Below are 24,732 nucleotides of genomic sequence, written 5' to 3'. Positions count from 1 at the left end.
CAGTGAGTCAAGTCAATTCAGTGAGTCAAGACATTCAGTAAGAGAAAACATTCACTAAGTCATTCAGTAAGTCAAGTCATTCAGTAAGTCAAGACATTCACTAAGTCAAGTCATTCGGCGAGTCAAGTCATCCGGCGAGTCAGGTCATCCGGCGAGTCAGGTCATCCGGCGAGTCAGGTCATCCGGCGAGTCAGGTCATCCGGCGAGTCAGGTCATCCGGCGAGTCAGGTCATCCGGCGAGTCAGGTCATCCGGCGAGTCAGGTCATCCGGCGAGTCAGGTCATCCGGCGAGTCAGGTCATTCGGCGAGTCAAGTCATCAGGTCGGCGAGTCAGGTCATCCGGCGAGTCAGGTCATCCGGCGAGTCAGGTCATCCGGCGAGTCAGGTCATCCGGCGAGTCAGGTCATCCGGCGAGTCAGGTCATTCGGCGAGTCAAGTCATTCAGCGAGTCAAGTCATTCAGCGAGTCAAGTCATTCAGCGAGTCAAGTCATTCAGTAAGTCAGTCAAGTCATTCAGTAAGTCAGTCAAGTCATTCAATAAGTCAGTCAAGTCATTCAATAAGTCAGTCAAGTCATTCAATAAGTCAGTCAAGTCATTCAATAAGTCAGTCAAGTCATTCAATAAGTCAGTCAAGTCATTCAATAAGTCAGTCAAGTCATTCAACAAGTCAGTCAAGTCATTCAACAAGTCAGTCAAGTCATTCAATAAGTCAGTCAAGTCATTCATTCAGTCAAGTCATTCAGTCAGTCAAGTCATTCAGTAAGTCAGTCTGACTAATTAAACTAACATCTCCTCCAAGGTAAGTGTAAATATAAAAGTGTAAGTATAAAAGTAAATATAAGTGTCAATATAAAAGGACCCCAATGGAAATACGTAAGTCACTCTGACTTTTTGGGTTATCCAAGGTACTTTACACACATGCTGCTATGTATGATGATCTATGTATACATAACTGAATAAACTTATTTATAAATTAAAATGTAAATATTTCTTATTTATAAATTACGTACATACATTGTTTAAGTGTGATAGTGTTGGTGGGGTCCGCTGATGCCTCCACCTCCACTATGAACGACTTCTCTCAGTGGTCCTTATAAACCCAACAACAACACTTCCAACACTTTACTCCTCTCATACATTATGACATATTTTATTCATTCTAGAGTATATACTATCATGTTTCTATGTTATTAATATTGTTTATGTCATATTAGATGAATTGTGATAGATAAGAAGCCGTAGAGATGATATTAGCGTCAGATTGAAGCATAATAAACTCGTCTCCCTCTTGCCTCCTACCTGTCTTCCATACACCAATAAGAGTCAGTAAAGGCAAGTGTGATGTTAAATGTTCATTTATCCATTTTATTAGTGCTTTATGTTTATTTGTCATTGTTTTCTGTATGTATATCTATATTTAATCTTTAACCCTTTCAGGGTCGCCAGGCCCTCTCTGAGACTTGTTCTCAGGGTCGCCAAATTTTCAAAAAAACTTATTTTTTCTTATGAAAAGATAGAGAATCTTTTACCAATCATAATGACACCAAAAGTATGAAATTTGATGGAAAACTTACAGAATTATGCTCTCGCGAAGTTAGCGGTCTCGACAATGTTCATGCATCGGTGATTTTGCCCACTTTGAGCCCTATTTTCAGCCAATTCCAGTGTACTAGTCGACAAAAAATCATAACTATTTTGCTAGAACTCCATTTTTTCTATCAAATAAGTACAAGAAACCACCCATTTACCGATTTCAACTATCCAATAAAGTGGTCAGATTTTAGCAATTTTCCCAATTTCACACAAATTTCAAAAGATGCCAATTCCCGAATAGGGTCCAGAATAAACAAGAAAAGACATTCCTGGCCCTAAAATAACATTTCCGTTGTTCATTAGTCATGTCCCCACGCCCCTCTTACATTCTTTTGCTTTCCACTTTGAATTTTTATTCTCACAAAAAATAGAAGATTTACTGTCATGCAGACGACTGCATCAGTGTAGAAATGGTATAAATAATATCAGCGCTCTTGTGAAAGAATATTAGACTCACCAGTTGACGTGTATTGGATGCGTAGCATGATTTGTTTACTTTTGAACTTTGGTAAAAATCGAACATTTCTGCTACTTTTAGCTCAATTTCAAGGTTCTTTTCATTGTAAAACCAGTCAAAATCATCTCAATTTCTGTAATATGTCTTCCATTTTATAAAATGAGACCAAGAAAACTAGAATACAACAATAAATACCATACGAAAATACAGTGCAAAGTCGCTGTTTTAATCCAAAAACACGGTCAAAGTTTTTTTTTTCTAATTACGCACTGTGTGCTGCAGGATTTTTTTTATACTGCACACACTGACCACATAGACCCATTCTTTCATATGTAGGCCTACCAGCTTTCTCTCACTAGATTTGAGGGTGCTAGAATTTAGGCATACTAGTACGTCAAAAACCCTGAAAGGGTTAAAAAAAAAATATTTTTTGTCAATACTTCTGGCTGTCTAAAACGGATTAATTGGATTTCCATTATTTCTTATGAGGAAAATTAATCTGGCTAAAGGCAAAATCAGTTAAAGGCAAGCTCTCTGGAACAGATTATGGCGGTTACCTGAGGGTCCACTGTAATAATAATCACTCTTGGGCACATTAAATGTCTTATTTTACATCAATATAGACATTTTCATTAATCCATCTATGATATTTTCTTCAAAATTATATAATAGACATGTTACATAGCATATAAACATACTGTTTATATGCTATGGAGGTGTGGTTGCCGGGCAGAGGGAAAACATTATGTAATACTAATAATAATCACTCTTGGGCACATTAAATGTCTTATTTTACATTAATATAGACATTTTCACTAATCCATCTATGATATTTTCTTCAAAATTATATAAGAAACATGTTACATAGCATATAAACATGCCTTTGTTACTCGTTCACTAGTCTTAACACCATAGTAATAATACTAATACGTAATAATAATCACTCTTTGGCACATTAAATGTCTTATTTTATGTTAAAATAGGCCTTTTCACTAATACATCTATGATATTTTCTTCAAAATTATTTAAGAAACACATTACATAGCATATAAATATGCTATGTTTTTATCCTATGGAAGGGTGGTACTCGGTGGGGGGAAAACATTACGTTTTCTCTGGTCGAGCATTAGAGAAAATGTGTATGAATCTGCATTGGTCCAGTAACTGCCCTTAATACACAACGCTTTTGTATACATTTCTCGGCATAAATTATTCATTACTTCTCCCTTTATGATGGCATCTAAAGGTAGTTGTTAGGAACGATTAAACTCAGTCAGCATGGTATGTTGATGGTAATTATATGGCACTGGGCCACAGTGTAGGTTGCCAGTAGGTGTAGCTAAGGCTACCTACTGCTACCTACACTGACTTCCTACAAATAAATACTACTCACCTCTCGGCCTACATTAAGACTACAAATATTTTAAGGTAAATAATGAATGTACTGTGTATGTATTTTACTTTTTATTGTTTTTTTTTAATGCCTAGTTCTATTACTAACTTATATTAAGTTAGTGTAAACTTGACAACCCAATGCCTGTTGTGGAATCTATTGTGGCTTTGGGGAAGTCCAGTGAGTGGCCAGGATGTCGAAAAGTTGGTGGACAACCACAGAGAAGAGCTAACAACTGAAGAGCTGAAACACTATAGTTATTCTCTATAAAATTTACTTTTTGTTAATATTTTCGGGTGTCTGTAACGGATTATGTAATTAGATTTACATTATTTTTTTATGGGAAATATTACTTTGGTTTTAATCCATTTCAGATTTCGACTAACCTTCTGTAACGGATTAAGGACAAAAACCAGGGGTCCACTGTATGCAAGTTTTAGGATTAGTCTGCTAAAAGTGAGTAGTATAAAAGGCTTTCTTTTGAGCAAGTGTCATTACCATTGGGGTCCCTGTGAAATCTCATTATTTAAAGCTTAGCTATAAGATAGTCACTGACTTTTTTGGGGGATTATCCAAGGTAATTTACACACATTACTATGTATGATAATTGTACTTATGTGTACCTGTACCTAAATAAACTTACATAATGGGTGTTAATTGACTGCTGTACATACTATTTTGGGAAACAAAATCAAAGGACCAAAATGGAAATAAGCCAGAGTGACTTTCTTGGATTATATGTACTAACTCTTGGGTTACTAATCCAATTTTTTTTTTTTAGACTTCTACCTTTATACAGCATGATCCTGACCATAAGAATTTCTGGGATATTCCAGATACTTTACGAAATTGTCTGTCACATTTTAGTAATTACTGAAGTTGAAATATAAATTTCATATATGTATACTGTAATTATCCGTACTTGATATATCTCTTGTAAAACTGAAAACTGTCTGTGTGTGATGTCCTGGGCACAGCTACTGTGGATGTTATACATCAAACACTTACATCTTATCATTATTAACATGAAACTGCCAGACTTGTGTATCAAAAATAAATTAAACGACTAAGAATCAGTTATCTCCAGGAAGAAGAAATTTGCAGTCTAATGCCTAAAATAGTTCCCATGCAACGAACACCGTAGTTTCCTAGCGAAAATTATATTAGTGATCTACTATTTACCTGCATTGTGGCTCATTATCTTCAGTGCGACTGGATGTAGGAAGCGGCCTAGGTAACACGCAAATACGTATAAAATAAAAGACAATTCATTCGTTTTGGCTGTTAACCAGTGGAGGAAAACCTACCTTCATGACGGGACATAATTTCACCAGCACTGGCCTTTATCTAGCCTTGCTATGGTTCCTTTGGCGTTATCTATACGCTCTATGAATATCAGTGTTTATCATGAATATATCACAGTCTTTCACCACCATCAACAGACCAGGATTTTCAGGAAAATATTTAGTTTACACTATCTCAACTAGGCCATGGTGACGTCATCAAACTTCGATCTTGGAACTTGGAACTTCTGGTCACAACATCTGCTAAAATACTAACATTGCTCTATTTTTATCACTTTCTCCACTGTTTCAACTCACTTAACTATGCTTTATGCTAACCTGAAGGGTAAATTAAATTAATTATTAATTTTTGTATATCTTACCCTAAATTAGATTTTTCATCAGATGGCTATTTTAGTGAAGGATATTTTTGTGATCATTGTAATTGAGCACTGTGGTTTAATTAAAAAAAATCTTCTATTTCCAGTTTTATTAATTATGAAATGCATTTATCAATCTTTGATAGCGAAAATAAGTAAACAAAAAATATCTTGCGATGTTTTTAGAAATTGCAATTCACTATATCACAAATTATTTGTGTTCATGCTTATTTAATAACAACAAAAAAAGAAAATCGTCCCCATTTTGATAAAATAATTTCTAAAAAATACGGCGCATTTTTTGTTTTTTTTTTAGTTTTTTTTTTCTAAATGTTACACGGCCAATCTGTTAACACAGCCATGTAACACTGATGTAGTTTTGAGAAACAAAAATATTAAAAAATATTATTAATGGCAGTAGTCTTAGTAGTTGTGGTGTGGTTAACATTTAAATATGGTAGTGGGGAGGACTATAGCCCTTATATTTGCTGAGGAGTAGGATGGTGGTGATGGAAGGAATACAAGGACCCCAATGGGCATAAGTCGCTGTCTGACTTTTGAGTTATCTTAGGTCCTCTACACATATGCTGCTATGTATGATAATCAATGTAACTGTATTTGTGTATACCGGAATAAACTTACTAAGTGGGGGGGGGGGGTACAGGGAGGGTTTTTGGTGAGGGATGAGGCAGTTGTTGACGGGGGGGTGGGTGACAGGGGGCTGATGGTAGTACAGTAGACAGTGGGTCGACACTGCTGAAGGAGACAACATGTCAGCTGGTAAAGTTATCATTTATGGTGGGCGTGGTGCCTTGGGGACTGCGTTAGTCAAACACTTTAAGAACAATAAATTTGTAAGTATATATTTATACTGTTGATACGAGTATATATTGTTTGATGTAATCTACTACAATGAACATTATATTTGGCTCTTCCATGTTATCTTTATCTAGAAATATGAACTTGATCATTTGTCATATTTGAATGCCTATAATAAAATGTTTAATTCAAACATTGTAACATTCAAAGGAGCTTTCCATAAAAAAAAAAACTCAGATTTAAGCAGAGAAATTGATTGCCTCTGGGCATGAGCATCAAAATCTGCAAATCTGCAAACGTTTGACAGTTTTCTATAAAATAACATTAAATATAAAACAAAATTTCGACTAATATGACGTGTAACATGTTTGATATTGGTGTTGTGACTGAAGACATTCACAGGTAGTGTTCAAAAATATTTTTTTTAAGTGACACTTCACTAGAGGTGAGCAGCATGACGTTGCATGATGATGGATGTCCGGCATGCGAGATTTTGTTGGCATAATTAACCCGGAGGCCTAGTAACCCAGGATAACCAAATGAAGTCAGTGTGTTATTAAGGACAAGATGACTTGTTTCCATTACATTCCTCTAGTCTTCTTGCCCCAAGATGCCACCCACAACAATTTACAAGGACCCCAATAGAAATAAGTCTGCCTGACTTTTTTGTTTTATTCTAGGTAATCTACACATGTGCTGCTAAGAATGATAATTTATGTAGCTATTTATGTGTACATATACCTGAATAAACTTGATAATCCAGGTACCTAGGCGTTGCTAAGTGCACAGTGTCAGCAGGTGCACGGAAGTTTATTTAGGCACAGGTACGCCTAAGTACAATTACCAGGCCCTGTGGCCTGGGTAGCAACAGCTCTCGCTTCACAAGGTGAGGGCCCAGGTTTGATTCCCGGCGAAGGGGTGGAAACATCGGACGTGTTTCCTTACACTGGTTGTCCATGTTCACCCATCAGTATAATGGGTACCTGGGAGTTAGTCGACTAGTGTGGGTCGCATCCTGGGACAAAACTGACCTAATTTACCCGAAATGTTCTGCATAACAAGTGTCATCTCAGACCATTAATAACCCAGCAAAATGCTGCAGTCAGAATGATGATAAATTCCCACTCCAGACAGCATACTCCACCAATATTCAAAAGTCTAAACTTACTCACCGTAAAGAGCATCCATACTTATTGTGCCTACTACATACATAGAACACTATACTCAAACATAAACCCTCCACTCAAACTTCTCCTTGCCAACCTTAACAGGATACACGACCATAACACAAGACATAGATCATTCTTTGATGTTCCCTGTGTCCTCACACTGTAAAAACTTGATGCACATAAAGGGCCCAAAAATCTGGAATTCATTACGTACCAGTGAATACCAATGGAACCCTGCCTGTACATCAATTCAAGACACTTCTTAAAAACCACCTACTAGCCCAAAACTAAATACTTATTTTTTTTTTTTTTTTTTTTTTATTTTTTTTATTAATAATTTGAGCACACTTACAGAGGTACAAAAAAAAATACAGATAAGAGCAGCATGCCAAAGCCACTTATACTATGCATAGCATTACGGGCTGGCTTAAAATTAACTTAAGATTAACTAAGCAATGATGAAATCAGTGAAAAACATTAATGTAAACTGATTACTATAAAGCACAAGTGAGTATTACAAAGACAGGTCATATGGTTGCATGCATTGTTGTAAATTCAGTAGAATGGAGTATTCTGTTAGGTAGTGTATTTAAAAAATAATAAAGTTAGATTGGGTTTTAGGTTTAACATTTATGTGATATAATTGTGAGAAACATTTAAGATATACAATTTATAAGGTTCAGTTATTCAGTATTTATTTGGTTTTGGGTGAGTAAGTGATCTTTGAGAAGAGACTTGAATTTATAAACAGGTAGTGTTTCTTTTATATTTACAGGTAATGAATTCCAGATTTTAGGGCCTTTTATGTGCATTGAGTTTTTACATAGTGTGAGATGGACACGAGGAACATCAAAGAGTGATCTGTGCCTTGTGTTATGGTCATGTGTTCTGTTGAGGTTGGCAAGGAGATGTTTGAGGGGAGGGTTAATGTCAGAGTTAAGTGTTCTATGTATGTAATAGGTGCAGTAGTAAGTATGGATGTTTTGTATGGTGAGGAGGTTTAGTGTATTGAATATTGGTGGAGTGTGCTGCCTATAGTGAGAATTTGTTATCATTCTAACTGCAGCCTTTTGTTGGGTAATTAGTGGTCTGAGATGGTTACTTGTTGTTGAGCCCCATGCACAAATTCCATAGGTGAGATAGGGGTAAATAAGAGAGTGATATAGGGCCAGGAGGGCTGACTGTGGAGCATAGTACCGTATCTTCGATAGTATGCCTACAGTCTTGGAAATTTTCTTAGAAATTTGTTGTATATGTGTATGAAATTTGAGTCTATTATCAAGGTGGATTCCTAAGAATTTTCCCTCTGTTAGCTTTGTGATAGGTGATCCGTTTATCATTATGTTAAGAGGGACATCTGTAGCTCTGTTACCAAACTGAATGAAGTAGGTTTTGTCAATGTTTAGTGTAAGTTTGTTAGTTCTCATCCAGGTAGATATTTTCTGTAATTCGGTATTTACAGTATTGGCTAGCGTGACTGGGCTCGGGTGGGAGAAGACGTATGTAGTGTCATCTGCAAATAGTGTGGGTTTGAGTAATTGCGAAGCATTTGGTAGGTCATTTATGTATAGGAGAAAGAGAAGAGGGCCAAGGACACTTCCCTGTGGGACACCAACTGTAATTGGTTGTGCAGAGGAGTTTGCCCCATTTGCATACACATATTGGCTTCTGTTGCTGAGGTATGACTTGAGGTAGTTGAGGGAGTGCCCTCTTATACCATAGTGTGACAATTTTACGTGGAGCAAGTCATGGTCAACTGTATCAAAAGCTTTACGTAAGTCAATGAAGATCCCCAGTGGGACTTCTTTTTTCTCTATTGCAGTGTATATATGTTCTAGCATGTGTATAATAGCATCATTAGTATTTTTATTAGGCCTGAATCCAAATTGGCAGGGGTTGAGTATGTTTTGGGAGATAAGGTAGGAGTAGATTCGTTTATGAATTAATTTTTCGAAGATTTTTGAGAGAGGGTGTAAGTTGGATATTGGCCTATAGTTATTCAACTCTGTTTGGTCTCCTCCTTTGTGGATCGGGGTGACCCTTGCTATTTTGAGTACTGTAGGGAAGGTGGAGGATTCAATGGATTTGTTAAAGAGTGTTGCAATGATTGGTGATAGCACTTGTGACACTTTTTTGTATATAAAGGGTGGTAAGGTATTTAAATCTCCTGCCTTGTTTTTTAGTGTGTTGATAATAAGGGAGACTTCGTATGGGTTAGTCGGAGCTAGGAACAGTGTGTTCGGGTAGTTGCCGGTGAGGTAGTCATTTGGTGGGGTATCTGAGCTTGGGATTTTATTTGCAAGGTTTTGTCCTATAGTGGAGAAGAAATCATTGAGTCTGTTTGCTGTTTCTGTTGGTAGGAGTTGGGGTTCATCTGATTTTGCTAATTTTATTTCGCTATTTTGTGATATCTTTTTTGTTCCTAGAATTTCTGATAGGGTTTTCCAGGTCTTTTTTATATCACCTCGTAAGTTGGATAATCTGTTCTCATAATACAATTTTTTTGCCCTTCTTATCAGGCTGGTTAGGATTGACGAGTAACGTTTTGTTTGGTCTCTGGTTATGTGACCCATTCTGTACTGTTTTTCATATTGGTGTTTTGTATTTATGGATTTGAGAATGCTGGGTGTTAGCCAGGGACTGTTCAGTCTCTTAGCTGTCATCTGTTTAGTTTTTTTAGGGCAGTGCTTGTTATAGAGGTATTGGGTCTTTTTTAGAAAATTATTAATACATTCGTCAATATCTGTATAGATTTCTAGCTCAGTGTGCCAGTCAATGTTTGCTACTGCTGTTGTGAAGTTATTAATGGCTGCCTCATTGTGAAGTCTGAAGGTGACTTTAGTAGTGTCTTGGGGTAATTTACCAAGAGTTGTTATGAGGAAAGTCGGGTAGTGGTCTGTGGTATTATCTGTAATTATGCCTGATTTTAAAGGGGATATGGTGTTGGTCCAGATGTGGTCAAGTAGGGAAACACTAGTCTCTGTAACTCTTGTAGGTTTTGTTACTGTTGGTAGCAACATACAGTTACTCATTGTGTTTGTGAATTCAGTAACGTGTGGGTCCTGGTCTTGCAGGAGATTTATATTGAAGTCACCTATAACCTATTGTATAATTAGTGCAACCTTTTCAAACTATGTTCTGTATGTCTAGTGTTAAATAGGTTAGGCTAGGTAAGGTAAGGTTCGCCAGGAAACTGGACAAGTGTTTCCTGATGTGGGTTTTAGATGATGACCCGCCTTTGGAGCTTTTGGCCATCTGACCGAGGCCTTCAGCAGGCTTATCAGTCCACCCTTTTAAAAATTATGGTCATATTTATAGCCATTTCTAGTTCACTATTATTGCAGGCATAGAACTATCAGTGTTAAGTAATCAGTAATGTATTAAATTTAGATTGCCCATAACGCCAAGGCCTGATAGTGGCTCCCTTTATTTATTTATTTTATGTCTTTGCAAACAGTACATTGAGATTTTGCATTTACAATAGTGGGTTGCAATGCAAAGAGAGCCTCTATTATGCCTAGGCATTATGGGCCACCCTAACATTATTGGCTTACAGTCTACTTAACCCTTTGACTGTCGCAAGCCCCTATCTGAAACTGTCGTTCTATGTCACAAAAGTTTTGGAAAAAAAAATTATTTTTTCTTATGAAATGATAGAGAATCTTTTCCCGATGGTAATGACACCAAAAGTACGAAATTTGTCGAAAACTCAAGGAATTATGCTCCGCGAAATTAGCGGTCTCAGCGACATATGCGCATCGGCAATTTTGCCGACTTTGAGCCGTTTTTGGCCAATTCCGTTGTTCCAATTGACCAAACTCATAGCTATTTCTTTAGAACTCCATTTTTTTCTATTAGTTGAGTACAAGAAACCGCCCATTTACCGATTTGAACTGCCGAATAAAGTGGTCAGAAATTGGCAATTTGGCCAACTTCACGCAAATTAAAAAAGATGCCAATTTCAAAATAGGGTTCAGAATAAACAATGTAGACATTCTTGGCACTAAAATAACATATCCTCTGTTCATTAGTCATGTCTCTAGGCCCCTCTTATATTACTATTGCTTTCTATTTTGATTTTTTATTCATACAAAAAAATAAAAAATTTACTGTTATGCAGATTACTGCATTATTGTAAAAATGGTATAAATAATATCAGTGTACTAGTGAAAGAATATTAGACTCCCCAGTTGACATGTATTGGATGTGTGGTGTAATTTGCTTACTCCTGAACATTGGTAAAAATCAAACATTTCCGCTACTTTGAGCTCAATTTCAAGGTCGTTTTCATTGTGAAAGTAATGAAAATCATCTCTATTTCTGTAATATGTTTTCTATTTTATCACCTGAGACCATGAAAATGAGAATACAACATATTAATACTATACGAAAATACACCTCAAAGTTGCCGTCTTAATCCAAAAAAAACGGTCAGTTTTTTTTTCTCATTATGCACTGCATGCTGCAGGATTTTTTTATGTGGTGCACACTGACCACACAGACTCATTCTCTCACATGTGGGCCTACCAGCTTTCTCCTGCTTGATTTGAAGCCGCTAGAATTTACGTGTATAAATACGTCGGAAAAAGTGGCGCGCAAGACGTATATATACGACGTAAACAGTCAAAGGGTTAATGCTAAGGAGTATATCATTGTTGTATAGTAGGATAATTATTTCATAGTTGTACAGTAGAATATTAATTGTAAATGAATCAAAATTTGTATAATACAAAGATATATTTATATTTGAAAATGCTTTTTGTGAAAACAATGATTCAGTTATATTTCTGTCAACAATGGATAAAAGGTTCAATGTGATTGTTTCAGTTATGATGTGGGAGTACATAGGTGAGTAAGTGTGTACTGAGTATTTAGCATTTAGTCTAGGGTGATTAAGTGGCTTTTGAGAAGTCTTAAATTGATTTTCAGACTGGGTTACTTTAATATCTTCTGGTAATGAATTCCATATTTTGGGGCCCTTTATGTGCATAGAGTTTTTACATAGTGTGATATGGACACTAGGTATATCAAAAAGAGATCTGTGTCTTGTGTTGTGGTCATATGTCCTGTTTAGGTTGGTGAGAAGTTTGAGTGGGGGGTTTATATTTGCATGTATTGTTCTATGTATGTAGTAGGCACATGAATAAGTATGGATGTTATAATTGGTGAGCAGATTCAGACTTTTGAAAATTGGTGGAGTATGCTGGCAGGAGTGGGAATTTGTTATCATTCTTACAGCTGCCTTTTGCTGGGTTATTAGGAGTTTTAGGTGATTGGATGTTGTTGATCCCCATGCACAAATTCCATATGTAAGATAAGGGTATATGAGTGAATGGTACAGTGCCAGGAGAGCTGATTGTGGAACGTAGTACCTTATCTTTGATGGTATGCCTACAGTCTTGGAGATTTTCTTGGTGATTTGTTGTGTGTGTGTCTGGAACTTAAGGCTACTGTCAAGGTGGATACCTAGGAATTTTCCCTCTGTGAGTCTTGTGACTGATGATCCATTTAGCATTATGTTAATTGGATCATTTGCAGCTTTGTTTCCAAACTAAATGAAATAGGTTTTATCAGTGTTCAGGGTAAGTTTGTTAGTCATCATCCAGGCAGACATTTTCTGTAATTCAGCATTGACTGTGTTTGCTAGTATGACTGTGTTTGGGTGGGAAAAGACATGTGTAGTGTCATCTGCAAATAATATGGATTTGAGTAGCTGTAATGCATTAGGTAGATCATTGATGTAGATGAGAAAGAGGAGTGGTCCAAGGATGCTTCCTTGTGGGACTCCTACTGTGATTGGTTGGGTGGAAGAGTTTGCATCATTTGCATACACATATTGAGTTCTGTTACTAAGGTATGACTTTAGGTAGTCGAGGGAGTGGCATCTGATACCATAGTGCATTAATTTGGAGTACAGCAGTTTATGGTCGACTGTATCGAAAGCTTTACGTAAATCAATGAAAATGCCCAGCGGGACTTCTTTCTTTTCAAGTGCAGTATATATTAGTTCTAGCATGTGTATGATAGCATCATTTGTGCTTTTATTATTCCTGAATAATACATAATGATACACCCCATCAACTAACTACATGAAAACCACCTGGTGGTCCACATTTACACTCGCTCACCCATTTGACTATAAGCACAGAAATACGTATCCTAATCTTAAAATAATGATTCCTAACTAGTCATAAGTTTGCCTGTGATACTCCAATATAGAAACTATGTATTGTGCCAAAACAAAAGCATTCACATTGCTAAACTCACACACTAGTATTTGTCACTTAGTATTTAGTCACTTAGTATTTAGTCAACTTACTCCACAATTTGTTATAATTTAGGGTTAAGAATTAATCTAAGTTTGCCTGAAATGCCTAGCCATGCTAGGTGTTCTAGTGGCCCCCTCTGTAATTAGTATTTTACTACATGTAAACCACACAATAACCAAAATCTGTAAACCCTGCATTGCAATCCTTATAGAGAATAAACTTTTGATTTGATTTGAATCCAAACTGACAAGGGTTTATGTTGTGTGAAACGAGGTAGGAATAGATCCGTCTATGAATTAATTTTTCAAATACAGTATTTTAGAGAGCAGTGGTAAGTTAGATATTGGTCTATAGTTATTCAAGTCAGCTTGGTCACCTCCTTTGTGGATCGGAGTGACCCTCGCTATTTTGAGGATTGTTGGGAAGGTAGATGATTCAATTGATTTGTTAAAGAGCGTTGCAATAATTGGTGACAATACTTGAGAATCTTTTTTGTACATAAAAGCAGGCAAGTTGTTTATGTCTCCTGCCTTGTTTTTAAGGGTGTTTATGATGAGCGTAACTTCAATGGGGCTGGTTGGAGCTAGGAATAGCGTATTTGGGTAGGTACCTATGAGGTAGTGTGATGGGCAGGTGTTTGTGCTTGGTATTTTGTTTGCTAGATGTTTTCCTATGGTGGAGAAGAAAACATTAAGTCTGTTTGCTGTTTTGGTTGGAGTGAGCAGGGGTTCATCTGATTTTGTTAGTTTGATTGTAATGTTTTTTTTTGGATAACTTTTTAGTTCCAAGAATTTCAGATAGTTATCCAGGTTTTTTCATATCACCTTTGATGTTATGTAATCTATTTTCATAATACAATTTTTTTTGACCTTCTTATCAGGCTGGTAAGTGCTGACGAGTAACTTTTCGGCTGGTCTCTAGTTATCTGAATTTGTAGTCCTGAGTTTCTTGATGAGGAGTGTACATACATTCACTAAACCTTCACTGATTTACATTTTTCTTCCTTTTTCATCAACGATTGCAAGAAAAGAGCTCTTCATATCATTAACTCTCCACGCACCAACACCACTCCTAATAAAGTTATAATTCTTCCCAACAGTCAGGTTGCATTGAACATTTCTAAAGTACAGTACTTGCTCAAGCTAACACCAGTCGCCATCACTTCCAGCACTTCAATAAAGGATCTAACCAGGACAAAACCTAAGCACCATAAACCAGTCAACGCAGGGGTTTACACTATACCCTGTGGAGGCTGCGACAGGATTTACGTAGGTGAAACGGCAAGAAACCTCGAAACCCACCTCAATGAACATACCTATGCATGTAGGAACGATAACCTAAACAACTCCTGTGTACAACACCGAAATTTCACCAGTCATCTCACGAAATTCAAGGACACCCAATTAGTGATCAAAGAAACTAATTTCCGCAGGCGCAAGTGCCTTGAATTGGCACTAATCGCTGTTTCTAATACAATTAAACAAAAACTCAGCTTCACCATCTCTGAAGTCTTAGCAAGAATTCTCCTGAAAACAGTAAACTCTGCCATTACATAGTCTCTCCTGCTAATGCTACACAAGCACATTACAGAGGATGAACACTGAAACAGGCCTTCTCTAATCCAACCTCCAATAGAAATATTTGTCTAACCTATTTTTATGCTTTCCAAGTAATAGCTTTTATATCCTTTTACTCATGTGCAAGTTAATTGTTCTACCATATTGTATTACTGCTACTAATACAACTTGTACCACTACTACTACTACCATTAGTATTACACCTCACTCTAAGCCTATATATACCCTGTGTCCATGTATTGTTTATAATGGTTTGACAAAACTCCTGGAGAGTGAAACGTTGCCACAAAATGTCACATTAGTTGCACTTGTGTCCTTTTACTTTACAAATTGTTACACTTTGTACAAACATGTATCATGCTAAAATAAAATTGTTATTGTTTGTTATTAGGATTAGTCCACTCAGAATGCTCGTGCATAATATTGGCTTTCTTTGTGTGCAACAATACTTCATTACATGTAAACTACAGTTTGTATATGTACTACACAAAGAAATAAAAATTTTGAATTTTTTGAAAGTCTGAGGAATTGACATTTGACTGTGTGCTAGTGCTCGTGGCTCATTTTGTAGCACCTTCAGTTGACTTTGTAGATGAATGGTTCAGAGAACAGACACGTTGATAAATTAGACTCGTGTGCAAGTCTTGGGTATCTTTATTGAGGAAATGTTTCGCCACACAGTGGCTTCATTAGTCCATACTAAAGAGAATTGTGAAGAACAGGAGGAGAATGAGGTAATCAGTCCGTCAACCTTGAGTCGATGTGGTCAGTCCATCAATCTTGAACAGAATATGGCATATGTGCAGAGAAGTAGCTTATAAACTGTAGGCAGGAGAGGTGCAGCAGTCGTAGGTGGTGTCACATTTGTCCAATGTGGAAGTAGGTCATGCCCAAGGGTTAGGCAAGCGAAGAATTCCCAAGTATTACGATCCCAAGAAGTTGCAGTGTCTGACAGGATTGTAGATGAATGGTTCATCACGATTCTCCTTAGTATGGACTGATGAAGCCACTGTGTGGCGAAACGTTTCCTCAATAAAGATACCCAAGAGTTGCACATGTGTCTAATTTATTACCTTCAGTTGACACAGAGGGATTAGGGTTCAAGTCCAGCTAAACAAACATTGAGCATGTTTCCTTTGTACCTGTTGCACCTGTTCACCTAGCAGTAAGTAGGAACGAGGGTGTTAACCATTTGTTGTGGGTCATCTTGGGTTAGGGAATTAAAATACCTCAGTGGAAATAAACCAGACATATTGATTGCATGGCTAGATTAGGTTATCTTGAGTTACTAACCCTCCAGGTTAATAATCTGAATAAAATCTATTGTCAAAGAATTTGAAGCAGCTTAATGTACCCCTTCAGAATCCATAGTAATTATATATAGGTTTGCAAAGAAGAATATTGTGGATAACCCAAAGAAGCCAATCACTGTTGCTTATTTCCATTATATTTGGTTCTTATCCCCAGGATGCAGTGGCAGCACCAAGGGGAGGGACTTCAGCACCCCCCCTCATCCTCAAAATTTCCAAAGCCCTCAAAGCTCCCCAAATAAAAATAGAAATAATAATGCTGTTTCAATACAGGTCTCCTAGCCCTCCCTTCCAACTAGTCACCCCTAGTTACCTCCCATCTCCTGCACCTGAAACTAAATCATTACGGCATCAGAAGACATTTCCTCGATTACCTAAAGTCTCATCTTAACGATAGACACCAGTATGTATACGCAAATGGAGTCAGCTCCACTATCCAGCCTGTAGCTGTTGGAGTGCCCCAGGGTAGTGTCCTAGGCCCACTCCTCTCTCATTTACATTAATGATCTCCCCAATGCATCCCAACTCCTTAAACTAGTTCTATTCGCAGATGACACTACTTATGTCTACTCCCACTTAAACACGGCTATACTGAGAAACACTGTAAACAAGGATCTGCTAAAAATATATACTTGGATGATGACCAACAAACTCACTCTCAACACAGACAAAACATATTTAATGCCATTTGGAAACAGAGCCTTAAATATCCAACTTAATATATTGATAAATGGTTCCCCTATTTCAAGACACACTGAGGGTAAATTTCTAGGTCTTCTTGACTGTAATCTTAAATTTCATTCCCACATCATCCAAGAAAATTTCAAAATCAGTGGGCATCCTTTCCAAGATACGATACTATGTACCCCAAACGACACTCCTTAGCCCATACCACTCTTTAATATATCCCTACCTTACCTATGGTATTTGTGCCTGGTATTTTGCCCTACTTACAGAATAGTGTCCCTCAAAGAAGCTGCCTTGATACTAGTGATCCAAGAAATTTTCTTGTTCTCTTTCATGAATTGAACCTGATTGTCACTCATTCCCAGGTACTGTGTGACTCCTCTGGGTTTAGCACTTCCCCACAATAATAATTGCAGGTTCATTCATGTTTTTTTTCCTTCTGGTGATCTTTCCTACCACAATTTTATGCTTATGAACATTGGTAACTTATGTTTTTACAGTGTGTGTGTGTGTGTGTGTGTGTGTGTGTGTGTGTGTGTGTGTGTGTACTCACCTATTTGTACTCACCTATTTGTGGTTGCAGGGGTCGAGTCACAGCTCCTGGCCCCGCCTCTTCGCTGATTGCTACTAGGTCCTCTCTCTCCCTGCCCCATGAGCTCTATCATACCTCGCCTTAAAACTATGTATGGTTCCTGCCTCCACCACATCACTTTCTAGGCTATTCCATGGCCTGACTACTCTATGACTGAAGAAATACTTCCTAACATCCCTTTGATTCATCTGAGTCTTCAACTTCCAATTGTGACCTCTTGTGTCTGTGTCCCATCTCTGGAACATCCCGTCTTTGTCCACCTCGTCTATTCCGCGCAGTATTTTATATGTCGTTATCATGTCTCCCCTGACCCTCCTGGCCTCCAGTGTCGTCAGGCCGATTTCCCTCAACCTTTCTTCATAGGACAATCCCCGTAGCTCTGGGACTAGTCTTGTTGCAAACCTTTGCACTTTCTCTAATTTCTTGACGTGCTTGACTAGGTGTGGATTCCAAACTGGTGCTGCATACTCCAGTATGGGCCTGACGTAGATGGTGTACAGAGTCTTAAACGAATCCTTACTGAGGTATCGGAACGCTATCCGTAGGTTTGCCAGGCGCCCGTATGCTGCAGCAGTTATCTGATTGATGTGCGCCTCAGGAGATATGCTCGGTGTTATACTCACCCCCAGATCTTTTTCCTTGAGTGAGGTTTGCAGTCTTTGGCCATCTAAACTATATTGTGTCTGCGGTCTTCTTTGCCCTTCCCCAATCTTCATGACTTTGCATTTGGCAGGGTTAAATTCAAGGAGCCAGTTGCTGGACCAGGCTTGTAGCCTGTCCAGATCTCTTTGTAGTCCTGCCTGATCCTCGTCCGATTCGATTCTTCTCATTAACTTCACATCGTCTGCAAACAAGGACACTTCTGAGTCTATCCCTTCCGTTATGTCGTTCACGTATACCAAGAACAGCACAGGTCCTAGGACTGACCCCTGTGGAACCCCGCTTGTCACAGTCGCCCACTCTGACACCTCGTCGCGTACCATGACTCGTTGTTGCCTCCCTGTCAGATGTTCTCTGATCCATTGCAGTGCCTTTCCTGTTATGTGTGCCTGGTCCTCTAGCTTTTGCAGTAACCTCTTGTGAGGAACTGTGTCGAAAGCCTTCTTGCAGTCCAAAAATACGCAGTCGATCCACCCCTCTCTCTCTTGTCTTACTTCTGTCACCTTGTCATAAAACTCTAGTAGGTTTGTGACACAGGATTTTCCTTCCCTGAAACCGTGCTGGTTGTCAATTATACACTTGTTTCTTTCCAGGTGCCCCACCACTCTCCTCCTGATGATCTTCTCCATGACCTTGCATACTATACACGTTAGTGATACAGGTCTGTAGTTTAGTGCCTCATGTCTGTCTCCCTTTTTAAAAATTGGGACTACATTTGCCATTTTCCATACCTCAGGGAGTTGCCCAGTTTCAAATGATGTGTTGAAGATCTTTGTTAATGGCTCACACAATATCTCTGCTCCCTCTTTAAGGACCCATGGAGAGATGTTGTCTGGTCCCACCGCCTTTGAGGTGTCAAGTTCGCATAGCAGCTTCTTCACCTCCTCCTTGGTTATATGTACCTCATCCAGCACTTGCTGGTGTGCCCCCCTGTTCTGATTTCTTGGAGTCCTACTGGTTTCCACTGTAAATACCTCTTTAAATCTTGTGTTGAGCTCCTGACATACCTCTCGGTCGTTTCTTGTGAATTCCCCATCACCCTTCCTCAGTCTGATTACCTGGTCCTTGACTGTTGTTTTCCTCCTGATGTGGCTGTACAACAGCTTCGGGTCAGTCTTTACTTTTGACGCTATGTCATTTTCATATTGTCTCTGAGCCTCCCTTCTTATCTGTGCATATTCGTTTCTGGCTCTTTGGCTGATTTCTTTATTTTCCTGAGTTCTCTGTCTTCTGTACCTTTTCCATTCTCTAGTACACCTAGTTTTTGCCTCCCTACACCTTTGGGTGAACCAAGGACTCGTTCTGTTCTTCCCATTATTTCTGTTTCCCTTGGGAACAAACCTCTCCTCTGCCTCCTTGCATTTTGTTGCTACATAGTCCATCATTTCTTGTACTGGTTTTCCTGTCAGTTCCCTCTCCCACTGAATGTCTTGAAGGAAGTTCCTCATGCCTGAGTAGTTCCCCCTTTTGTAGTTTGGTTTTTCCGAGCCTATTCCTGCTACTCTCTCCACTTGGAACTCAACTATGTAGTCGAAGCACAGAACCACATGATCACTAGCTCCCAGGGGCCTTTCATACATGATACCCTCGATGTCCGAACTACTCATGGTGAATACAAGGTCCAACCTTGCTGGTTCATCCTCTCCTCTCTCTCTGGTAGTGTCTCTAACATGTTGATGCATGAGGTTCTCCAGTACCACATCCATCATCTTGGCTCTCCATGTTTCGGGACCCCCATGGGGCTCCAGGTTTTCCCAGTCAATCTCCTTGTGATTGAAATCACCCATAACTAGTAACTTTGCTCCCCCCATGTGTGCTCTCCTGGCCACCTCGGCTAGTGTGTTGATCATTGCTCTGTTGCTCTCATCGTATTCTTCTCTTGGCCTCCTGCAGTTCTGTGGTGGGTTGTACATTACTGCAATTATCACCTTATGTCCCTCAGACTGGATTGTTCCTACTAAGTAGTCCCTTTCGCCCATGCCATCCATTCCTTCCATTTTCTCAAAACCCCACTGGTTTTTAATGAGCAGTGCAACTCCTCCTCCCCCTCTCCTCCCTCTATCTTTCCTGAAGATTTGATATCCGGATGGAAAGATTGAATCTGTTATTATTCTGGTGAGTTTTGTTTCTGTGAGTGCTATTATGTCTGGGGATGTCTCTTTGATTCTTTCGTGCCACTCCTCATACTTGTTTGTTATTCCATCTGCATTTGTATACCACACCTTCAACTTCTTTTCTAAGACTGTGGTCTGGGAAGTATATTGGGGTTGGGGAAGTGGGAGACCTGGTAAGGAACTATGGGTTGTTGCTGTGGGGGTGAAGTTTGTAATGTAGTGGGTGGGGGCATTGGATGTGGCATGGGTGTTTTGATTTAGTGTGTTTGGTTGCACTGGGGTTGACCTGGTTGGGAGGCTTCTATAGAAAGTTGTGAGGGAGGCTGTATTTGATCTTCTTCCTGGGTCTGGGATCTCCTGTCTGTCTTCTCCATCCCCTCTCTTTCCTCCTTTCGCCTTTGTACCATCTCTCTGTTTCTTCCTTTCTTCTTGTGTTCTGTCGTGTGTGTGTGTGTGTGTGTGTGTGTGTGTGTGTGTGTGTGTGTATATATATATATATATATATATATATATATATATATATATATATATATATATATATATTTTTTTTTTTTTTTTTTTTTTTTTTTCAACAAGTCGGCCGTCTCCCACCGGGGCAGGGTGACCCAAAAAAGAAAGAAAATCCCCAAAAAGAAAATACTTTCATCATCATTCAACACTTTCACCACACTCGCACATTATCACTGTTTTTGCAGAGGTGCTCAGAATACAACAGTCTAGAAGCATACACATATAAAGATACACAACATATCCCTCCAAACTGCCAATATCCCAAACCCCTCCTTTAAAGTGCAGGCATTGTACTTCCCATTTCCAGGACTCAAGTCCGACTATATGAAAATAACCGGTTTCCCTGAATCCCTTCACTAAATATTACCCTGCTCACACTCCAACAGATCGTCAGGTCCCAAGTACCATTCGTCTCCATTCACTCCTATCTAACACGCTCACGCACGCTTGCTGGAAGTCCAAGCCCCTTGCCCACAAAACCTCCTTTACCCCCTCTCTCCAACCCTTTCGAGGACGACCCCTACCCCCCCTTCCTTCCCCTATAGATTTATATGCTTTCCATGTCATTCTACTTTGATCCATTCTCTCTAAATGACCAAACCACCTCAACAACCCCTCTTCTGCCCTCTGACTAATGCTTTTATTAACTCCACACCTTCTCCTAATTTCCACACTCCGAATTTTCTGCATAATATGTATTTACACCACACATTGCCCTTAAACAGGACATCTCCACTGCCTCCAACCGTCTCCTCGCTGCTGCATTTACCACCCAAGCTTCACACCCATATAAGAGTGTTGGTACTACTATACTTTCATACATTCCCTTCTTTGCCTCCATAGATAACGTTTTTTGACTCCACATATACCTCAACGCACCACTCACCTTTTTTCCCTCATCAATTCTATGATTAACCTCATCCTTCATAAATCCATCCGCCGACACGTCAACTCCCAAGTATCTGAAAACATTCACTTCTTCCATACTCCTCCTCCCCAATTTGATATCCAATTTTTCTTTATCTAAATCATTTGACACCCTCATCACCTTACTCTTTTCTATGTTCACTTTCAACTTTCTACCTTTACACACATTCCCAAACTCATCCACTAACCTTTGCAATTTTTCTTTAGAATCTCCCATAAGCACAGTATCATCAGCAAAAAGTAACTGTGTCAATTCCCATTTTGAATTTGATTCCCCAAAATTTAATCCCACCCCTCTCCCGAACACCCTAGCATTTACTTCTTTACAACCCCATCTATAAATATATTAAACAACCATGGTGACATTACACATCCCTGTCTAAGACCTACTTTTACCGGGAAGTAGTCTCCCTCTCTTCTACACACCCTAACCTGAGCCTCACTATCCTCATAAAAACTCTTTACAGCATTTAATAACTTACCACCTATTCCATATACTTGCAACATCTGCCACATTGCTCCTCTATCCACTCTATCATATGCCTTTTCTAAATCCATAAATGCAATAAAAACTTCCCTACCTTTATCTAAATACTGTTCACATATATGCTTCAATGTAAACACTTGATCTACACATCCCCTACCCACTCTGAAACCTCCTTGCTCATCCGCAATCCTACATTCTGTCTTACCTCTAATTCTTTCAATTATAACCCTACCTTACACTTTTCCTGGTATACTCAGTAAACTTATTCCTCTATAATTTTTACAGTCTCTTTTGTCCCCTTTCCCTTTATATAAAGGGACTATACATGCTCTCCGCCAATCCCTAGGTACCTTCCCCTCTTTCATACATTTATTAAACAAAAGTACCAACCACTCCAACACTATATCCCCCCCTGCTTTTAACATTTCTGTCATGATCCCATCAGTTCCAGCTGCTTTACCCCCTTTCATTTTACGTAATGCCTCACGTACCTCCCCCACACTTACATTCTGCTCTTCTTCACTCCTAAAAGATGGTATACCTCCCTGACCAGTGCATGAAATTACTGCTTCTGTTTCTTCCTTAACATTTAAAAGTTCCTCAAAATATTCTTGCCATCTACCCAATACCTCCATCTCCCCATCTACTAACTCCCCTACTCTGTTTTTAACTGACAAATCCATATTTTCCCTAGGCTTTCTTAACTTGTTTAACTCACTCCAAAATTTTTTCTTATTTTCATTAAAATTTCTTGACAGTGCCTCTCCCACTCTATCATCTGCTCTCCTTTTGCACTCTCTCACCACTCTCTTTACCTTTCTTTTACTCTCCATATACTCTGCTCTTCTTATAACACTTCTGCTTTGTAAAAACCTCTCATAAGCTACCTTTTTCTCTTTTATCACACCCTTTACTTCATCATTCCACCAATCACTCCTCTTTCCTCCTGCTCCCACCCTCCTATAACCACAAACTTCTGCCCCACATTTTAATACTGCATTTTTAAAACTATTCCAACCCTCTTCAATCCCCCCACTACTCATCTTTGCACTAGCCCACCTTTCTGCCAATAGTCGCTTATATCTCACCCGAACTTCCTCCTCCCTTAGTTTATACACTTTCACCTCCCTCTTACTTGTTGTTGCCACCTTCCTCTTTTCCCATCTACCTCTTACTCTAACTGTAGCTACAACTAAATAATGATCCGATATATCAGTTGCCCCTCTATAAACATGTACATCCTGGAGCCTACCCATCAACCTTTTATCCACCAATACATAATCTAATAAACTACTTTCATTACGTGCTACATCATACCTTGTATATTTATTTATCCTTTTTTTCATAAAATATGTATTACTTATTACCAAATTTCTTTCTACACATAGCTCAATTAAAGGCTCCCCATTTACATTTACCCCTGGCACCCCAAATTTACATACTACTCCCTCCATAACATTTTTACCCACTTTAGCATTGAAATCCCCAACCACCATTACTCTCACACTTGATTCAAAACTCCCCACACATTCACTCAACATTTCCCAAAATCTCTCTCTCTCTCCTCTACACTTCTCTCTTCTCCAGGTGCATACACGCTTATTATAACCCACTTTTCACATCCAATCTTTATTTTACTCCACATAATCCTTGAATTAATACATTTATAGTCCCTCTTTTCCTGCCATAGCTTATCCTTCAACATTATTGCTACTCCTTCTTTAGCTCTAACTCTATTTGAAACCCCTGACCTAATCCCATTTATTCCTCTCCACTGAAACTCTCCCACCCCCTTCAGCTTTGTTTCACTTAAAGCCAGGACATCCAGCTTCTTCTCATTCATAACGTCCACAATCATCTCTTTCTTATCATCTGCACAACATCCACGCACATTCAGACTTCCCACTTTGACAATTTTCTTCTTCTTATTCTTTTTAGTAATCTTTACAGGAAAAGGGGTTACTAGCCCATTGTTCCCGGCATTTTAGTTGACTTTTACAACACGCATGGCTTACGGAGGAAAGATTCTTATTCCACTTCCCCATGGATATAAAAGGAAAATTAATAAGACCAAGAACTATTAAGATAAAATCAAAGAAAACTCAGATGAGTGTGTATAAATAAATGTGTACATGTATGTGTAGTGTGACCTAAGTGTAAGTAGAAGTAGCAAGACATGCCTGTAATCTTGCATATTTATGAGACAGACAAAAGACATCAGCAATCCTACCATCATGTAAAACAATCACAGGCTTTCGTTTTACACTCACTTGGCAGGACGGTAGTACCTCCCTGGGTGGTTGCTGTCTACCAACCTACTACCTATATATATTATATATATATATATATATATATATATATATATATATATATATATATATATATATATATATATATATATATATATATATATATATATATATATATATATACATACATATATACATATATACATATACATATATACATATATACAGTGGACCCCCGGTTAACGATTTTAATCC

The 24,732-nt window shown here is 38.5% G+C and overlaps 2 protein-coding genes across 6 annotated transcripts in view; one reads left to right on the top strand and one right to left on the bottom strand.

Moving 5' to 3' along the window:
- Kcmf1 (Potassium channel modulatory factor 1) overlaps positions 1-4,979 on the bottom strand; it is a 108,829-nt gene extending 103,850 nt beyond the window's left edge. For 3 of the 5 annotated variants that reach the window (XM_053787738.2, XM_053787739.2, XM_053787740.2), the window contains exon 1: positions 4,752-4,979. In XM_053787738.2, the coding sequence (XP_053643713.1) occupies positions 4,752-4,767 (16 nt within the window). In that variant the 5' untranslated portion in view covers positions 4,768-4,979. The remainder of the gene's footprint in view (positions 1-4,751) is intronic. The other 2 variants (XM_053787742.2, XM_053787741.2) reach the window with 2 other exon arrangements.
- Positions 4,980-5,819: 840 nt separating this feature from the next.
- Dhpr (dihydropteridine reductase) overlaps positions 5,820-24,732 on the top strand; it is a 45,393-nt gene continuing 26,480 nt past the window's right edge. The window contains exon 1 of the mRNA XM_070094696.1: positions 5,820-5,961. Within this exon, the coding sequence (XP_069950797.1) occupies positions 5,878-5,961 (84 nt within the window). The 5' untranslated portion in view covers positions 5,820-5,877. The remainder of the gene's footprint in view (positions 5,962-24,732) is intronic.

The sequence above is a fragment of the Cherax quadricarinatus genome, chromosome 47 (genome assembly GCF_038502225.1).
Source record: "Cherax quadricarinatus isolate ZL_2023a chromosome 47, ASM3850222v1, whole genome shotgun sequence".
NCBI classification, from domain to species: Eukaryota; Metazoa; Arthropoda; class Malacostraca; order Decapoda; family Parastacidae; genus Cherax; species Cherax quadricarinatus.
This window is presented reverse-complemented; position numbering and strand designations above follow the sequence as displayed.